The following is a 20,712-nucleotide window of genomic DNA, read 5'->3' on the forward strand; positions in this document are numbered from 1 at the left end:
TTACATGCTCAAGATTTTAATTCTGAAACAAATCATACAAGCAAACGATTTATATTACGCAGAATATCACAAATATTTTTTTACAGCAATACAAAGAAATTTGCAGAAAAAATCTTTTGCGGAATAGGCTTGAAAGTTTAAGCTTGAAAAATTACAGCAACCCAAGGAAAATCCTTCATGGTTGATACTCAGGGCTAGCATACCTTTCGTACTTCACATATTCTTTAACTTTTAATTCCTTACGATGCTTGAAAGCACGGGCGGTTTTAGCTACGCACCAAAACAAATTAAAAGGTTAGAAGAAAAGACACATTCCAGTTACATTTTAGAAAAACGCAAATGCCTCAGTTCAAAGCCACTTAAGCCGTTATACACCGATGAACCGACAGTTCCAAATGTTTGCAGTGAAGCGCTTAATTTCCACGCTGCATTCGACGCCGTTGTTGCTATAATCTGACTCAGGTACAAGTCGGTCCGGGTTTATTGTTACCTGTAACATTTAAAAAAATGATATAACGAAAGTGCTTGGAAACAAGGATATCTTTAGAAGAGTAAGTGAAGAAAAGATGTTGGTATGGAAGTTTGTTGAAGTAATTAAGCCATAACTAGTAAATGCCCTTTAAATTCCTAAGGAGAAATAAAAATTAAGATCAATCCCAAATCAGTGTCGTACTCTGAAAATGTATTCCGCTTCTACAACATTAGTAACGTCAATCCACTGACAATCAATGGATGCTTTATACGTATCTTCACACCCAGGCGATATTCCTTGATGACCCTTATCGCAATTGTAACTGGAAGAAACAAAGCTGTTTTTAAAGTGTTTAGATATAGGCCTAATTGCTTCTCTAGCGTTTCTTGCTACGTGCTTGGTATTTAAAAGGTTAAACTCCTAACTTATTGCGTTATTATGTAATAGTCTCAAGGCTGATAAATAAACTCAGCAAACTATTAAACCAATAAAGAACTCACACTTTCCTAATTCCATGATCACATGAGCTGTCTTCAAGGCAAAAACTTGCTTTATGTCCTTCTGCTTCTTTCTCTCTTGTTGTGACGTTCAAAAGATCGTAATGAGTAAATATCTTCATGCTGTGTGAGTGGCTGCAAAAAATAGCATGTACTGTATTGAAACTTTGGATGGTCTACGATGTATGGAGCGTTTTTGTCATATTACATTTAGTCTAGTTTAATGAAACAGTGACCAATGACATTTGCCACTTAGCGTACTTATGACACTGATGCCACGTCCAATCTTTCTTCTTCAAAGCGGGTAGAAAAGGAGCTTTACCAATGTTTCTCACGGTTGTTTGAAAACGAAGCAGTTTTCTGTAAAAATTAGCATAATGGCTGTTTGCAGATAAATTTTGTACTGTATCGTCAAAGTGTGTAAATTAATATCGATTCGTTCACCAAAAACAATTTGTGTTCATAACTTGCAGTTTTGGGTACTAAAAATAATAGTAACAGGAAATTGACAAACCTCATAGCATCACATATCAAGCAACTTTAAAACATACTTGGACTGCGTGTAAAATCGACTGTTATCCGATGGCAAACAACCTTCTTCCTTTGCGCACATGAGCGACCTGTATGGTGTGTTTCGGTCCAAAAAGAAGTGCGTGAACAATTTGCGATGATCCAGCTTCAAATCAGGTAGAAGAGGAGGAGCTGCAATTGAAGAGAAAATTCAGTCAAAATCGTAAATTGGTTTTGTAATAATGTCTTGTTTGAAATAATAATATTTTTAAGGGGTGACGCTTAGTTGTTCTCCTGTGAATTTGTTTTTTAGACCCTTACGTGATGTTTGTGTTATCTCTTCCTGGCTTTCAACGTTTTCGGCCATATTGTTACGCCTATTTGTTCTTTGCAGTATCAATGTTCCGGTTTGGTCTTCGTATATTTCACTCGGTTGGAACTGCTGACGAGCGTCTGCATCTTCATTTGATACCGATGCACTAACATCCGAAACGGAATTATCTAAAATCGACAGACCACGTTTATCTTATTGACTGTAAAGCACATAGGCTATTTTCTTGACAGAGATAAAATCGTTTACGTGATTCTGCTTGTACACCGGTTTGAACCGATTGATAGTAGGAAGACTCTTGCCCTACAGATCCATCTTGCGTTTCTGTACAGATGTTGATATTATTGGCTTATGAATAATAATTGTTTTGTGTCCATACACTTTTCTTCAATTGCACCATTTTTTTATAGCTTATAACCCATCTAGTGGTGTTGCATACACTATATTGACTATATCGTGTTACCACTTTGGCTTTGGACATTTGTACCGGATTCATTCGTGTTGTCATCTCCACCAGTGTCAGAGGGTCCGTTATAATCCTCGTTTGTGTAACCGTCTGAGTACGGATCATCGTAACCTGTTGGATGGGGAAAATGGACATGCTAACATTAAACGAAGAAAATAGTCATTGGTTACCGAAATTCTAGTCTCTTTACCAGGCAAAAATTGCTTAATTGTAATTAGCAGAAAAAAAATGCCACAAAAAATTTTGTGATGAACATTACGTTGCGCCTGACTGCCAACCTACCTGCTTGATAAGCATTCTCTTCTTGTCCATATGAGGCATAGGAAGCGAAGTTTGAAGTCTGTTGCGATGTATCGCTCTGACCTATACAAAAAATCACCTAAAGCCCAAATGTATTTTTCTTTGGTTTTCCAAAGTGTGCCTGTGTCTATTTTATGTTAATATCATGTTCTTTAGTTAGAGTCAGCTTCGGGGCTTGACTCGAGTCGAATCACGGTTTTTAAATTACTTGATTAGTTTGGAAGTTTCTTTTATGGAATAATTAAAAATTATCTTAAAAAGTATTAAAAAAGCTTCACTTGAGTTAATATTTAAATTCTGTAGATTTAGTTTAAGCATGCAGTCTAACATACAGAACGAGGCTAAGCTTGTCCTAACGACAAAATGGCTTGACTTGTGACTTGAGTTTAATAACTTATGCTTACAACTCAGATTTGCTCTGCATTTCTAATTCTGAACAATTTCCGTCCGTCCCTTTCGTTTAGATGTGTTTAAAGACAAAGGTGCCGTAAAAATATAAGCCTACAGTGTTTAAATAACTAAAACCCTTGTTAAAGTTAAATCTGCATATAAAAGGACAATGGATGTGTTTGGATGGTGCCTGTAATTAGAAAATTTCATAAACAAAAGCGCAATAAACTTTACATATATACTGTAAAACCAACTTGCAGGGTGTACCGAAGATAATCACAACCAATTTGTGTATAATCTTTAGAAGGTATTTAATTCAATTTATTCAAAGTATGCTTATAGTAAATGCCACGCTACCTGATGGAGATTGAGGACTTGATTGAGAGACTTGATTATTGTCAGTCGCTTCTCCAGCAGGTGAACGCTGTTAAGAATAGATAGAATACTGCAGTAAGTGCAATGTGTTACATGAGTCTTATTACACACGCAGATTGCAAAGGATTTGGTAACTTACATCGCGTCCACGTGATCGCGACGGTACAATATATAAAGAATTTGTGTCTTCACCATTTCCATTTTCATCGTTTGTTTCTGATGCCGTTGCTCTGTATAAACCATGAAAAACATTAAGCTATTGTTCAGCAGCTTACAACAGTTTCACGCTTGATACAGAACCAGATTGAAAGGTGGAAAGGAAAAATGATGTTACGGCTTACCTGCTTGGTATTGAGTTATCTTGATAACTTCCGTAGGATGGACCAATTCCGAAATTATTTTGTGAAGAAGCGTCGCTACCACTGGACGAACTAGAGCTTGAATAAGTTTCAGAAGGTCGGGCTTGATAATATTCAGATGAAGCGCTTTGAATAGGTTTTTGCTCAGTTTCGGTTGGTACATCACGTGCACTTTCTACACTGTTACTGCCTAATGGATATTGTGTGCGGGAAGCTTCAGAATCACTTCTACCTCCATATTCTGACTGTCCATAGCTGTTAGACGACCCATACTGTGTTCCTTGGTCATAGCTTGTTTGCGAGTTAGCCAATTGTTCAGACGAGCCTTGCTCTGATGAAGAAGATTGTGAATAAAGTCTTTGACTTTCCGAACTCGGTAATGCGTCGTAAGGACTACCTCTGTCTGAATAGGTTGTTCCATCTGTACCAGAATATTGTGAAAGATCTTGCGGATTTTCCTGAGGTACGGGATAGGAGACATCATTCGACTGTGCTGTAAGGCCTGGGTACGAATTCGAATTTTCTACTGCTTTTTCCGCGTGAGCATCTTCTTGGCGGTATATTGATGCAGATGGATCAGCGTTGCCATTATACATGTTTGAGTTAGCAACACCAGAAAGCCTAGGTATACCGTTTTGATAAGATGAACTTGGTGAGTGTGTTTCATAGTTGGTTCCCGCTCCAGAATTTGTCGTGCCATGAGATTCACTTTGCTGACGTTCCTGGCCCAAACCCCTTGGGTTACCATACTGTTGGGAAGATACTCCGCTTTGAGAACTGCTTCCGTAAGGATAAGACGCCGAGGATTGAACTCCACCATAATTTCCACCATACGCGTTTTGTGATCCACTTGAAGGTAAATATTGCGATGAAGATGTGCCTGTTCCACCTGCCACTCTTGAGTAATGGCTGGAAGATCCTTGACTGGATGTGCCGCTGTAATACTGCGAATTAGAAGAAGGTGCGTTGGCTGTTCTACTCGTCGATCCGTACTGGCCTGCACCCGCCCTTTCTCCATAGTTATAGGATTGTTCGTTAGTTGAACTTGATCCAAGTGTGTTTCCTTGCCTGTACCCCATACCCACTCCCTGCTGATATCCGGTTCCTGATGAACTACTTTGGCCATATCCCATACTCGTGCCGTGCAAATTACTCTGCCCGTATCCAGTTCGAGATGGGATGGCCTGACCATAATTCCCACCCGTTGCATGCGACATGCCCTGCCCATAGCCATTACCAGCTTCTTGTGAACGACTTTGAGCGTAACCCACACCCATTCTGTTTGTGCCCGTGTATTGCGTCATAGAACCTTGGGATCCTTGGTAATATGACGACTGACGACCCGACGGCGTATTATACCCGGACATGGCAGGGTATGATGAAGAACCGCTTGGGTAGCTTGCATAATTAGCTTGACCTGAAGTGCTACCGTACGGATATGCAGACGAGCTGTGACCAGCTTGTGCGCTTTGCGATGATCTTCCACTTTCAACGGTGGAAGGATTGTACCTTGTAGATGAACTGCCGATGCGAATATCAGTACCCTCCGAACCGCCATCCGGAGCAGTATGTCCCGTATATGTTTCGCTAAAATCATAGTTTCCACCATAGGAATTCATTCCACTTGTACCGCCTGCCGTCATTCCACCGGCGTAACCTTAACAGTACATGTAACTATTCACCATGTTATTATACCACCAATCATGTTATATCTCAATCATAAACGTTTACATTTTGATCTGTGATGATCTGTGCTTCAGTTTGCCTTTTGTCAGAAGTTAACGCAGTATCATGATCAAAACGTTATCATTTTAGTGACGTATCTCACGTTCTATGCTTGCTTTAATTACTTTTTCTTGATTTTAAAATCATAATTGCTTTGACTTTGACAGTATTATCCTATTAATCGTGTTAGTTTTTACCACTTTCAATTTTACCAGGTGTTTGATAAATCACATCGGTCAGAATTTTTTATATTAGACTATGAAATGCACATATTAGAAGAAATTTTAGATCCTAGAAACCTGTACCAAGATTAATTTTTTTACTTACCTCCACCTCCGTAACGATTGTAGTAACTCATAGAGGACGAAGATGCTGATTGGCCATAAGGACTCCTCGCTGCATTTTGTGATCCTGTGTATGCATAAGGACTTCCCATCGCACTCTGGTAACCTCCTCCTTGTCCGTAGGGGTTGCTTTCTTGATACGGGTAACCGTTGCCTCCCGTAGGATACCCTGCTTGGCCATATGAGGTCATTCCTTGATACCCGCCACCAGTTGTTCCGTAAGGATTATACCCTACTGAATTTTGTCCGTATTTATATGGGCTCATTGGCACCCCTGACATTTGACCAGCATAGCCTGCGTATTGCGGTTGGTACATCGAGTAAGTGGACATTCCTGCGTATCCTTGCTGCTGCTGCTGTGGTTGCTGCTGCTGCGCATATCCTCCTCCTCTTGTCCCGTAAGCGTATGAGCCCATCGGCGAGTATGAACCAGAACTTGATCCAGCAGCGTAAGGATTGCTGCCTTGTCCCATGTAACCACGGGATGCTTGCTGTTGAGATGCGCCATAGGAGCTGCTATAAGGGCGTTGTCCGTATGAAGCACTGTTGTATTGCGAACCGTACGTGCTGGGTTTAGCGCTACTGGGTGGTCGACTTGGGGAGAGCGTTGCAGCTGGGTCTGTGAGAGAAGCGTATGCTATTCGATCAGGAAAATTGTAGCTGGCAGATGAACCACCATTATCACTGCTGCTGGCTGATGAATCATCAGACAATGAATACGATGAGCCATGTTGGAGCTGGCCGTAAGATAACGACGAAAGAGGGTGGGAAGAATGAGAAATATAATCCTGGGCTGGGGTACCACTTGGCTCGTCACTCTGTCGCTTTATTCGATGATTGGTTGCTTGTCGTCGTTGTCGAGTATGTTCTACCAGTCTTTTCAACACGTTGGGTGTCCTGCTTTCAGAAACATCGATCATACTTGCAATGAGCATTCCTGCAAATAGCGCTACAAACCATGCTTGGTTAGACATGCTTTTGTCGCGGACTACAACTTTCTTTTGGCACTTTGTTGCCAACCCTTAATAAGACCTGTAAAAGCATCGATGTCGTAAGTCATTTTGCCTTCATTTCATTAAGTTTAATATAGTTATAACAGGGGTGGGCAACATACGGCCCGCGGGCCGGATCCGGCCCGCGACGGGATTTTGAGCGGCCCGCAGACAGTTTCCGGTCTTACATGATAATTGCTTACATGATTCTTACATGATTCTGCCGCAATCCCTGTATTGCGTCACTGAATAAGTCCAAGTTTACCAACCTGAGAAAGATGGCCATAAATCTACTTGTTCTGTTCGGGTCTACATACATTTATGAGCAAACATTTTCGACCATGAACATTAATAAGACAAAGCTGCGTTCCAATCTATTCAGGAATCCGGCCCGCCAAGTACTTCATTTTCTCATATCAGGCCCGCCGACCGAAGAAGTTGCCCGCCCCTGAGTTATAATGACAGAAAATAAAAAATTTGCTGGTAACAATCTAAATTCTCGCCTAAAGACGCAAGAAAGTAACGCAAAAATAGCAATAAATTCTCAGCTCGCTTACCCGCTCTATAATAGCTAAAACTCCATTTAAAAAGTTAATTTTAAGAGTTTTAACTTTTCCTTTCAATTTACAGCATAACCTACACACCGCAAAATTTTCTCGAGTGTGTACGTTGAAGTAATTTAATTTGGCAAAACGTACTATACGTAGAGTTGAAGACTATTTGGTCAACATATTCACGATTTCAATGTTCGAAGTAGGGATGGGCCGATACGAACCCAAACCCGAAGAGATTCGCCGAATATCGCCTTTATGGAAGATTCTGGCGAACACGAATACAATATTGCTTATAAATTTACTGACTTTCGTAAAAAATGAAGATCTAGTTTCCCAACAAAGCTAAACTAGAGTCAGCAATACTTACAATGTAGGTCGTTTTCCTAACGAATTTGCTTTTTCAATCGTTTTTTAAACAGTATTTTTCGAAAGAAAGCGATTTGTTTATAGATTACGTCATTTTAGAAGAAAGACTTGACAACGTTTGGAGGAAAATTTATTGTTTGGTTCTAATACGAATAGATTCGGGATTTGTTCGTGTCGACCTTCATGATATTCGGGTTCGCACGAACCCGAATAATCTTCCTCGCTGCACATCCCTAGTTTGAAGTATAAGTCTTATGGTCAATATTATAACCCTGCATCTAACAAACTTCAAGTTCTGCTTTGTTTTGAGCCGTACATAACGGCTCTTCTGTCTGCATTTTAAACTGCCTTATACTCCTATGCACAATTACAAAGAAAGAATCTCGCAAAACAATAATGAGATTAGGCGAAACAGAGGCTCATTGAAGCGTTCATGCGCTGACAAGACATCGAGCGCAAAATCGTTATAACTAAACCACTAAGATTTGTTTCCCTTCAACGGCGCATCCTTTTCCAAAATTAATGACTACATGTTTCTGGTCCATTAAACTCCTTCTATAGCCAGACACACAGTAATTGTTTTAAACAAATTCCAAACTTTCAAAGGTTTTATTGTAAATGTTTTCGGAAAAACTGAAAGGCCTTCCTAAATGTAACCTTCCTTTTCTTAAAGAATTTTGATTTCTCAATTTGGTGAAGTAAATAGTTTTGCAGTGTTCCTGAAGTCTGCATATCACAATATCAAAATGATGAATATAAGCTGTGGAATGTCTGGTTATTTATCGTTTCTTGGTTTGAAGCTGGCTGAAAAATAAGGTCAAGGGTACCCAATGTTCGATCTTCAATCACTCTACGTCGCGGTTCATTTCTTTTGCAATATCTCGACAGTTAAAGTCATTGACCTCATTTCCTACACACGTGAGGTTTAGTTTCTATTGGAAAAATCAGTATAGGCCTATTAGTTGTGCTTCAGCAAAAAAATGCATACGGTACTTATTAAAGAAGTAACGAAACAATATCATCAACGCGTCAACAACTTCATGAGAACAATACTTTTGCGCATCTTTTCTATGCAATTAATTAAGTATATGCTGTTGTTTTTATTCTAATATTTATGATTTTGTTTCGTGGTTATCTTATTCCTAGGATGAAACTAATATGGGCAACCACAACGCCACAGATAGTTTTTACAAATCTGAACTCACTTTGACTTTTTCAAAGTTCAAACGTTTCAGGTAATTTATTTAAGAAGCATGATCATTTTTTGCATTTCTTTGATCATTGTTCTGTCTATAAATTATTCCATTTTGTCTCCTTTCTCTTTTGGTAAAGCAGCACGAGAGAAAATTTCTTATTTAGAAAAGCATGCGCTGGAATGGTATTTTGATTTAATTATGGGTGAGTAGATCTGCCTCTGATCTTCGTCGCAATGCTTTAGTGTCCTATTTTAAATCACTTCGGCTACCGCACAACACAACATCGCTTTAGAACAAGCGATTTCAACCAGAGGGTTTGTGCAGAGCCGGATTGAGGCCACGGTGGCATATTAAAGCTAAAAGGTACCAAGGCGGCTATATAGAATTTCGTCTTAACTATTTAAAATAAAACAAAATTGTGTACACAATATTTTTCAATAATAAACATTTATTTGTTTATTTAAATATTTCATCCTTACATTTTCCAATAAATTATTATATCAATTATTTAATTAATAGATGGACAGATCACTTGTTCAAGAATTTGAAGTGTGGGTTCGTATAAGAGTACTTTACAACGCAAACTTTTACACTGTATTGGCGTTAATTAGAATGATCGAGATTTACGACGACATATTTAACGACATTACATATTTGTTAAATTTCTGGTATATGTTACCCAGCACTCCACTTTGGGTAGGCAATTACGCGCAGTATTTCCCGCAGTTTGATTCTTGTAATAGCCATTCGTTTAGTTAAGTGTGGTTCAATGCAATTTCATCGCACGTTGCAAACAAAAAACACAGGCGAAGATTGATTGAACAAACACAACTTTAGAATGTTAGAGAATAAAGTGTTAGAGAATTACAATATAAAGGAAGCTACTTATGCAGAAAAAATGCCGTTTAACAAATGACATTTTTCAAAAATCAGCTCATAAGTTTATTACATTCATCGCTATTTATGAGTTTAACGTGACCAATGGTCGAGTAAACCTGCTGCCAAACGAAGACAAGTTGCTGTCTAGGTCCATAAACTGCAGGCAAGACAACAAGTGAAAATGGGCAAAGAAATAACAATTCCTATAGTTACTGTTAGTACCAGTACGATGCCAATTTCATGTAAAATCCCAACATGGAACGGAAATAGCAAAATTGATCGGAAATACACGCTCTGCAGCAGGGACTCGAAAACGTAACACAGTTCACTTAGTAGCGATCACGCCGATCAGTGAATTATTTATTGCCGAGTTTAAGTCGTGCAAGAATTTTTTTCTGTCTAAGGGTGACAAATGAATACTGTAGTCGCATACATACAAGCATTGAATAAACCACAGACGTACGCACTTTATATCTAAGTTTTGAAATTTTTATTTTTATATTCGTAACCAAACTTTGACATTTACCATGACCGGTGCAGACCAGGCCTATTTAATAGAATAAGTGAGTCAAGCCAATAACAGCTGCGAAAAACCAAAAAACTCAGCAGCAAAGCAAATTGTTCATTTTTGCTTGAAACAAAGTTTAAAAAAGTCTCTTTTATAAGCTTATACCGAGGCAACCCGTTTAATTTCATTTGCGACGTTAATTTGAAAAAGTTGATGTAGTTGTATTCCAAGGTCACAGAACAATTTCCTGTAAAACAGTAAACGGAAATTCAATTGAAAAACCTTGTCTTCAAGAGGAATTATATCACTTTTTTAAAGGATTATGGAAAAGTACTCACTTGGTATATTCAGATGTATATGTATCAATAAATCCAAGAGGTATTCGTTAGAGAAAGGAATAGAGTAGGTTGATTTATAATACGAATGCTCGTTACAAGATTAGGCCTATCGCTTGCAATGGGCCATACAAGATGAGGTATTGAAGTAGATACCAAACTGGACTAAATTACCACTGACTAAATTGTACGCTATGTGTGTTACGTTATAGTATTCTGTTGAATGTAAACTTAAGTATCAAAACACATCTAAATTCATTATAATCGGCCAAATAAATTTATACAAATGCTACAGTTATGTGTTCAAGGACAATCTCCCTGTGGGTTTCAATGCTGAAGTGGTGGTAACGTAATTGTATTATTGGTTTTACTTTCAGTGAATCCTTTATAACCTTTGCTTACCAAGGTCACTACAAGTAATACGTTAAAACAATATTCCATTACTTTCTATAACATAATGCACTGCATGTAGATTGTAGAGTGGTTGTAGAATTGAAGGCAACGCATTGCTTATTAGAAAGTAATAGAATTCCCTTGAACACATAACTATAGCCTTCGTATAAAATTTCTTCCGATTAGAATGAATTTAAATGTATTTTAATACTTAGAAAATCACATTTAACAGGTTATTATATCATAACACACATACACAGCGTACTGGTAACATGTCGGCATATTTCGCATATACTTTACTCCATTTCTCCCTCAAACGAATACCTTTTGGAAGTATACGCATTTGGATATACTGTGCATTTAACAAGTGATACTATTATCGGTTAGATGTATTGTATACACGTTTGGATATACATTTAACAAGTGGAAATTTAACCTCTAGGATGTATATACATTTGGATACACATTTTTACAAGCGATAATAATGATAATATTATACGTCGTCCTGTAAGTGCATTACTCGGATGTATAACGACTTAATCTTACGCCATTTCTTGTAGCTCCACAATATCACGGTTCCACGTCCCCAGCAAATATTAAAAAAAAAACTTACATACTGTTATTACACTTATTGTTTTTTTTACGAGTTTTGTGTTTTTATCTGTATTCGCATTTGATCGTGCTGATTTTGCCTAACAGTCAAACAGATGAAGGTTTCGTAAGCAAACCAACAACAATTTTGGGTCAACAGTTTTGGGGGTCAACTTTTTATATAGACATACGCATTCTGGTGGGTTTATTTTCCAGTGGGCCGGAGGCTTCAGCTTCCATGTTTGTAAGGTGAGTAACTTTGTAAGTTTTCCCTTAACCCGAGGGATCTCAGGGGTTTTCGAGCGGAAAACTTACGCTGAGTAATGCAAACCTCTACTACGTCACAATGCCCGAAACAAATTTAGTATGACACCGGTAAGAAATCGAATACATATGCCTATAATCTTGCGACTACAAGTCCGAAATATCACGTGCAATAAACAGATTATAATACCTTTATTATTATTATTATAATACCTTTGACTAAAAAAAAGGCATACACTTTTTGCAAACCATAGGCCTATGTGGTTATCGTTTTTGCAACGGTATTGTGATTATATACTATATAAGTATATAGCGACAAAATACACTTTTACATATTTGGTTCCAACGTTTCGGCTTAAAAAGCAAAAATTCCTTAAAAAAACAATTTCTCTTGTATTTCAAACTGCAAAATCGCGAATGGTGGTTGTAAAGTTTGTTTCTTGGAGAATATCGCACTCTGCGCTTATGATAATCAGGTCAACAACTGGCGGCCTATTCTAAATTGCGTTGAGCAGCGGGGCAAAAATTTATGAAAGCTGGCTCCAAAATTCCCGCGTCTGCTCACTGCGCCCAAAATAAGTGGAGCGCAAACATTTTGCTTTTTACGCCAACGCCTCGAACTCAACTGTATATTCTCACATATATTTTTACAGTAGATTGTAATTTGGATGGAGCTTTCATCTAGTACGCCTATTGTATTTTATCTTGCAATGATTATAGCCGATAAGAAGTTGTAATCAAGAAAAAGTAACAAACGAAAAGCAATTAAGACGCAAAAACGCCTGAAGTCCTCATACAATTTGGTTAACAAAAATTTTGTTCTCAAAAATTAACAAGTTTTTCTTGAGCTATCAACGTGTGCAGCCGGTTTTCGATTAGTTATAACCTAGTAAATAACATTCTCCAGTGCATATCAAATAAATACGCAATGCAACTCAATCATACTTGGAAAACTATCAGATAAAAAATACGACAAAAAAAAACTTTAACTTTGATGAACATTTTTGCATTGTAGGCTACGTCATTATATCTGGTGCTCTTTTTTGGGAAAGAACAGTTGGCTAAAAAGTGTTGGGGCACATGGGGGCGTGACCCGGGCCTCTTGGGTCCTCCCTACGTCCGGCCTTGACTCGGATATGCGTTTTATCTTAGTCCAGGAAGGTACCGGTAACCAAACTGAACCTACTCGAGTCAAGTTGAATCATTTGAAACATTGGTCACTTGAGTCTAGTCAAGTCTTTCATAATATATAACCTTCTTGAAATGGATTGAAATCAAGTCTATCAAAAAGTCACTCGAGTTCTGACTCATTACAGTCGAACCTGAGTCATTACGACCCTGGTCCTTGTGTAGCAGTGATTCTCTACCTTTTTTGCGGTCACGCACACCTTAAAATTTTATGAGGATTAGAAAATTCTCGGTGAAAGATTCAAGAAACTCAGTTATTTTTGCAGGCCGTGTTACAGTATACTGCAGTCAGTGTAGTGCATATAGTTGATAGGCGCAGTTTCCCGGTTGTGACGTCAAACAGTAGCGCTTTTCCTTTCTGGAGTGATAACGTGTGATTTACGGTGGTTTTTGCTGCTCAATGTCGTAATCTGTGAAAGTGTGTCTTTAGTTCACAATAAGATTATTTAGATCGAATAGATAATAAAATAATTTATTACATAAGTATGGAACCTATCTTAAAAATTATATCTTGCCCCTCAGTTAACCGCTTTTGTACTTTGATGAATTGTATGAACGACTGACACTTGACAGCCTATCAATCATACTGCATTGTGGACCTTTTGTACCCGAAATAACCTGTCAATCTTCACCGCGAATTGAACCCCGATAACTTCCGGTAGTGAAGTGAGCAACTCGCACCTTAGTATTTATAACCTACTCTGTTTCTTTCTACTTCCTGATTAGATAGGCCTATACGGGTTGTGCAGGTTTAAGTATCAAGAGAAACGCAAGTATATCTACCTGGTGTTCACAAAAATATCTTGTAAAACGAATGTAGTCTACTGTTTCCGACGAGTAGCCTGGTTCTTATAGCTATTAAATTAATAAGACATTGTTCGTGACATCTATTTTTTGCATGTGATGTTTCTATCCAAATCATTAATGAAATAGAATCTATTCTTGTCTAATTAAGCATTAAGCTATTCAGACAGGTTACGTAGGCTATCCAGTCTATAGAAACACTGGTATAAACTGATCAGTTAGATGCACATTCTAGGATCTATAGAGTCTAGGTCTAGAGTTAGGACTATACATTACCTAACTTTTCTAGATTATTTAATTAAGGGTTTGACAACGTTTTTGGACACCCCTTTCCCACCAGAAGTTAAAATTTAACTTTTTCATCTCAAATTTCATTCCATTTACACGAAATTGAATTAATCTGCTGCCGTAGAAGTAGTTGGTAAATGTCAGCTTGTAATAAGTGACTATCAGATTTTAGGGCGATTTTCGACATTTGACAGCGTTTTTGGACTAGGATTAGAGCGATTACATTTAGGCTACGAAGAAGCCTCATAGAATAAGTAATCGAGTAAACATTATTGTAAATTATAAATGATTTTATTTGGTTCGTAATATATGTCTGTAATCTATGTCTTACGAGTAAATCGAATTATTAGACAAAAAATTAGGCAATATTTGATTAAATAACCGATTTTTCTAAAATTTTGGTGAATTAATTTGAATAAACTATATCTTCTGGTCAAGTAAATCGATTACTTTTCATCCATCTTCCGCTTGGATGTAACCTTGGATGATTACTTCTAAAATTTTAATGAAATATTTATCAGTCGAGTAAGGCGGTACTTTTAACTCGAAAACAACTCCTACAATTGTTACAGTAGTTTCGGTGGTGGGATTCAGCCGGTTTGCACCGGTTGCTGCAAACAGGTTCTTGGAATTTGAATGACCTCTGCTAACCGGTTGTTAACAAGCGTATGTATAGGTCTATGTGTATATCGGCCCCGGGCTAATATGGCATGCTGCTAGTGAGATAATCGGATGTTAAAATAATTGAATCTCACCAGTGAGTAGTTTCGAAGGAACATGAAAAATACTGACTAAACTTTGACTACGACAGGTTTTACATACATCACACCTAAAAGACTCTGCACAGTATTTCAAAAGTATTGTAGATAAACGTTTGTAAACTGTGTCCCTTCTAAGAGATTTGCTTTTTAATTCATACTTCTTCAGTACACGTTCTACGTTTTAGTTATTACGATGCGTCAATGATGTTATTAGCAAGAGTAAATCCTGCTTCAATGATCTTGCAGTCTGACAAGTGTTACCAGACAAATATTTATTGTTGGCCGTGCCAAACTGCAAAGTAGTTAACCATTAAATTCAATTTTACGTGAGATAAATTTAATTGTTACATATGACTGGAAATTGGGAAATCGATTACAATTTTGGTTAACAGCAATAAATAAATCGATTATTTTGTACTTGGATACCTTACTAATCGAATATAATCAACAGATTAGCCTAATATAGCCTACCAGTGCCTAAACAATCGAATAATTAATCAACCGATTACTAAAGGCGAACCTTGAAGTTATTCGAATGAAATTCCAGGTTATCGCAAAATAAGATAGACTAATAAAAAAAATGTATAATATAATAATTTTTTAATGATCGAACTAATATAGTAGCCAGTAGGGCAAAAGAAAAAGACACTCCATTACTGGAACAATAAGTCAGCGGAAGATCATCCTGTAGTAGCACCGAGCGTGCCGGTTAAGTTAGGAGCATGGGTCTGCAAAAATTTGATTTTAGTCATTTAAGGTTTTACTGGAGTTAAATGTAGATTAGAAGGTAGATTTAAGTTACTATGCCATCACATAGCCTATAAGTTGGGTTAACAAGAAACTGTAAAAAAGAGCTTCGAACGCACGATTTTTTTCCGGTTAAATAGTGCAATAGTGGCAGCCTTTATTTTTCGCTCCCCTACAACTTCACAGGCAATGACGAAAAACAGCCTAAACCACACGATACAAGTACAGTATGAGTTACCGGTACTATAGCCTTAATAGGCTATAAAGCTTCTCAAAAAATTAAACTTTTCAAGAAAGCATGAAAGCGTTTTAAAGTATGGACAGCGGTTAGGCTAGAATTCAGGCTGAATTTAAATTTTCAAAAATCTAGAAGGACTAGAGTCCCTAGACCTAGCTTCTTTTAAAAAACAGTAGCACAATCCATTTGGGGTCTAGTAGGCCTATACAAGTGCACAACCATGCAGATGATGTCATAATTTGAGTAGGCCTAGCTGAGGTCTAGTATACAAAGGCATCTTGTAGTTGTGTACTTGTGTACGTTGCTGCGTGCCTAACTGGAAAGTATGGTAGTTTTCCAGGTAAAGTCATGAGCGAAAAGACACAAATTTTGTTGTGATAGTATACGGTACACTAACTGACTAAAGCTTCAATTGTTTGATTATGTATCATATCGTCAACTGGTGTTTAGGCAACTAGCCACTGAATCTAACTTTCCTTATTTGTTGGTTGTAAATGTGCAGGATAATGAAGTTTGAAATTGACAAATTTTGTCAATGCAGTTTATTGTTAAAATCAAGTCAGTTCTTTTTGACTTGAATCAATTTCAGTTGTGGCACAAGTCAATTTAAACTGTGACTCAAGTCAATGTATTTTACTCATAAATAAGTTTTCCTGACGTCACACTGCTGCACTATGTGTTGTGTTAAGTTGGTTATCATAATGTCATGGCTGTCAACAAACTCAACTTACGGCTGCTTTCGAAGCTTCAATTTGATGCATTGAAGCCTTCAATTGATGTTTGTTTATTATAAATTGGCGTTCAAACAACCAGCTTTTCTGTTTATTATAATTCAATGTGAAGATAGGTGTGTGATTTGAAGTTGAAGATAGAAGTTTGATGTGTGGATTGATTAACCTTGTGTGAGCAGGTGCCACACTTTCCACTATGGTCTCCAATAGTTTGGTTGATATTTTAGTCAGAGAAGTGTAATTTTATTAAAAAGTATTCAACTTTGTTACTCAGAGCTCCATTTTTTGTCTTTACGGGCGTCATAATGTGTCTTAAGTCAAGTCATTTAAGGTTTTTGACTTTAGTCAAATCATGAGAAAATTGAAAATTGTGACTTTAATCATAGCAACACTGAAGTGCGGTATAGTATATACCACACATTTCACTAGATCTGCTGTATATGCAATATCTAGCACTAATAGACTAAGACTTGTGATTTTGTAAATTAGTGAATTACCTCAATCAAACGTTCAAGTTCATGTTAACTCATTGACTTGGTACGTTTTCACAATTTTTATCTTCGGACTGAGGAGAGTCTCTGCACGAATTTAACTCGTCAATGATTCCTTATCACTCGAGCTTCTATTATCTAGCTTGTCTTAGCGTAACTTCCGATTCCAAGGACCCTTTTTTATTTTTATGACATTTGTTTACCAGTAACACTGAATAGGAGCAGGCCTTAATCATGCCTTGCCTAAGGACATTACAGTGTTTGCACAACAGGGTATTGAACCCTCACCTTATAATTACAAGCCAGGCACTCTAATCACTCCGTCACCGAACGTTATATGCGAACTTATCACCATAACCACAGTATATTTTGTGTTTAGTAAAACATGGCTTGATAAATGTAATACGGTTTGTTAGTAATCACTAATCACATTTATGTTGATTAAAAGTTGGTTTGTTAATTTTAAATGTTTATCATGTCAGAATTGGAATACCAATGCAGTTATTTTAACAAATTTAGGTAACTGTATAATATTGTTTTTATGAGAGCTTTTTGGGAGTAATATGATACTATAATGCAATACTAGTTTAGTGCCAGAGTGACTGATGATCTCATTGTACAACGTGCTTTTGTTCAGAAAATGTAGAAATTTTACATATAAATCATTTGTAAAGAACTGCTTGGTATATGGTATAGTTTTTATATATTACCGGTAAATGAATTTGGATAGTATAGATGTCAAAGTGTCAAACATTGCTTACTGTAGTAGAGATGTGCAAAATCCAACAAAGATTTAAGTATTATGCACGAATATCAACTACTTTTGTTGACCTGTTCTCATATCATTACCAAGCCTACCCAAATTGACATGCGTTAATAAATCAACAGCAAAATGTGTAACTTTTTGATTGTATAAATAGTATGATATGGTAACCTTTATTCTCGGACTGAGGAAAGTTTTTGCTTGACTTAAAGACGTTTACGAAATGGTTGTGAGAATTTTTAGAAGGTTTTATGCTTGAAAACCAGTTAGGTTTTTTTCTTCATCAGCAACGTAACAATTTATGAATAATTCTCTTGTTCATCAGGCATTTTGATGAAGCCAAATGAGTAAAGTCAACAGATTATATTTTGATGCAAATATCAAAAAAAAATTATTTACATTCTCTACAATCCGAATATTTTTTTAATCGACACATCCCTATACAGTAGTACTGTTGCATGTGAGTAATACTTTAGGAGAAACTATGGTATGGGCATACACTTTGGTTGAGGGTAAAGCGGTTATGGGTTTGGATACCGTATGTACTCGAGTATAGGTCGACCCCTACTTTTTTGCTTAAAATAAAATATATTTTTATTCTCTCGTGTATATGTCGACTAGCTTATTCCCTAGCTTTTCGTTAACCTAGCTTGTCAGTACTTGCGTAGCAATTGCATAACTGTAAACTTCAGCAGCACTTCTTCAAGACAAGCCTACAAAGAGTTCACGTAACGCAAGTCGTATTGGTCTTGTGCGTGCAAACGTCACATGATATTCATCTCGTGTAAGCGGCAGGTGTGCGAATTGTTGTGAAGTTATTTATACAAAATGGCCAGTAAGCGCAATAATTTCACGGCAAAGTTTAAGCTAACCATTGTTGAATTTGCCAAAAAAACTAACAATTCTGCCGCCGCCAGGGAGTTTAACACATCAAAAAAACACCGATAGCGATGTGATGACAGCGATAATAGTGAAGAAGAGTTTGATGGAGTTTAAAACTGACGTATTATCGCAATGCATCTTCTGGCTTTATTTGGTATTGTTCGTTGCGTTTACTATTTGGTGTTTTTGTGATTAAACTTTTATCGGAAAGCTTTCGATACTTTGTATGTGTCTGTCACCGTGCTGTCAGCTGGACTTGGAGATTTTACTCTGGCTCGTCCCGTGTATAGGTCGACCCCTGTTTTATGAGGTGAAAAAGCAGTTGCGAAAATCTCAACCTATACTCGAGTATATACGGTATGTGTGTAATATGATATTTATTCTCCATTGATATTCAATTAAAACCATATCCATCCAGGAGTTTCATTTTTGCTAGGGACACAAATGCTGCTATGGATAAATATGAAATCGTAGGCAGAGTTTATGACACCTTAAAACTTGTGTAACATCAACAAAATGAAATTTAAGATTTCTTATTAATGTATGTTGCATTGTACAAATTTGATTGTACAATGCAAATGAAATTCTGTTGTTTTTGTTCATTTCTTTAAATCAAATATCTCAAGTTAATTTACTATAGCCACAAACTTAGTACTTCTACTGCATATACTTTATACCTGGCTGTTGCGGCTGCAGCATTATTCTTTTTTGTTTGCCCTGGAAACATTGCAATATTAAACAACTTTAACAAGGCTGAGGTTATTTGTTTGGCATAATTTATTTGACTTTACTGCACAAAAAGGTTTGGAAGGTTATGGTAATATGATCTAAATTTTCACTGCTGGGAGTTGTTTATTTTCAATCGTTACCTGGTTAGACAGTCTTGGTTTATCAAGCATAGGTAGAGTAGTGCTTTCAAAAGGGCTGTGATGATTATTTTATCTGTATTTTTACATTGATAGCATACTGCAGTTTTGATTGTATAATTTAAAATCCATACTAGTCAACTGGATATATATATCTCAGCACTTTTAAAATATCTATAGCTCACCGTTGAATTTTTGTTTGAGTGAAGGAGCTTCTGAAACTGAAAGGCTGAATCAAAACCAAAAAAAGCATAATGAAGCAAATTTGTTTTTGACTTTTGTTGTGAAGATTATGTGTTAATTTTGCATCAAGATTTGAATAATTACTGCATGATTTTGAATATCATTATTTGAATAATGACCTTATCACTATTTTTCCAACACGATCAAAAGTAGTCATAATTGAGCACTTGAGTTGCGATAAGTTGACAAAGGTCCATGCTACCAATCACCTCAGTGCTTTACAGTTCATAGTTGCTGAAATTTCTTCTCTTATTAGTGTAAGTACGTCGTTTGATGAGTGATATGGTGATTAAGGATAATTCAAGGGATATAATTGATGAATGTGCAGTTTCCTTTATTGCCGTTTAACTGGGCGGTGGAGCGGTTCGAGTGCCTGGCTCACAATAATGCATCCCCGTTACTTTTGTAACGTCACGGAAAAGACGTGAACGGACGCTTTGTGCTGTTCAGTGGCTTCCTGGTGAACAGTTCCAAATTTGGACAAAAAAATCTAAAAAAAAAAACAAACAAAAAATATGTGCGTCTATGGGAACTTCAACGAAGACAAGCTCGTAACCGGGACTTATCGCCGAGTTTACATCGTGCCAAGACTTTCTTCAGCGCGAGGATAAAGATATCATACCAGCCGACCACATATCAGTATCATAGTAAATCTCTGGGCACAGCGATGTCCATACAAAAATCTTCGCTACAAGTGTAATAATTTTGTTACTCCTTGTTACTTTCGTTGATCTTTACCACTTCCTGCTGACTTTATTTTTAAAATTTGTTTTTCGCGATTTCACCACAGGTGTCATTTTGACGTAACTTCCCGTTTTAGCAGGGTACGTAATCGGCAGCTTAGTGTTCTTTCTTATTGCTGG

At 37.1% G+C, this 20,712-nt stretch overlaps 1 protein-coding gene across 1 annotated transcript; it reads right to left on the reverse strand.

Moving 5' to 3' along the window:
- Positions 1-6,804, reverse strand: LOC143464816 (uncharacterized). Its single transcript, XM_076962822.1, has 13 exons — positions 5,753-6,804; positions 3,683-5,357; positions 3,481-3,571; positions 3,324-3,390; positions 2,559-2,639; positions 2,274-2,387; positions 2,060-2,134; positions 1,801-1,980; positions 1,521-1,671; positions 1,231-1,329; positions 973-1,104; positions 674-794; positions 1-490 (listed from the first exon to the last, which is right to left on the reverse strand). Exons 1-13 carry the CDS (start codon positions 6,741-6,743, stop codon positions 368-370), a joined length of 3,900 nt encoding a protein of 1,299 aa, XP_076818937.1. The 5' UTR covers positions 6,744-6,804; the 3' UTR covers positions 1-367.
- Positions 6,805-20,712: the final 13,908 nt, after the last annotated feature.

Source organism: Clavelina lepadiformis, chromosome 7 (assembly GCF_947623445.1).
Source record: "Clavelina lepadiformis chromosome 7, kaClaLepa1.1, whole genome shotgun sequence".
In the NCBI taxonomy this organism is placed as follows: domain Eukaryota; kingdom Metazoa; phylum Chordata; class Ascidiacea; order Aplousobranchia; family Clavelinidae; genus Clavelina; species Clavelina lepadiformis.

Excerpts from the sequence above, each read along its gene's own strand:
- LOC143464816 (XM_076962822.1), bottom strand. The coding sequence starts at position 6,743 with ATGTCTAACCAAGCATGGTTTGTAGCGCTATTTGCAGGAATGCTCATT. Across the intron at positions 3,391-3,480 it reads CGCGATCACGTGGACGCGAT|CGTTCACCTGCTGGAGAAGC; the intron begins GTAAGTTACCAA and ends TATTCTTAACAG. Across the intron at positions 1,105-1,230 it reads ACGTGGCATCAGTGTCATAA|CCACTCACACAGCATGAAGA; the intron begins GTACGCTAAGTG and ends TATTTTTTGCAG.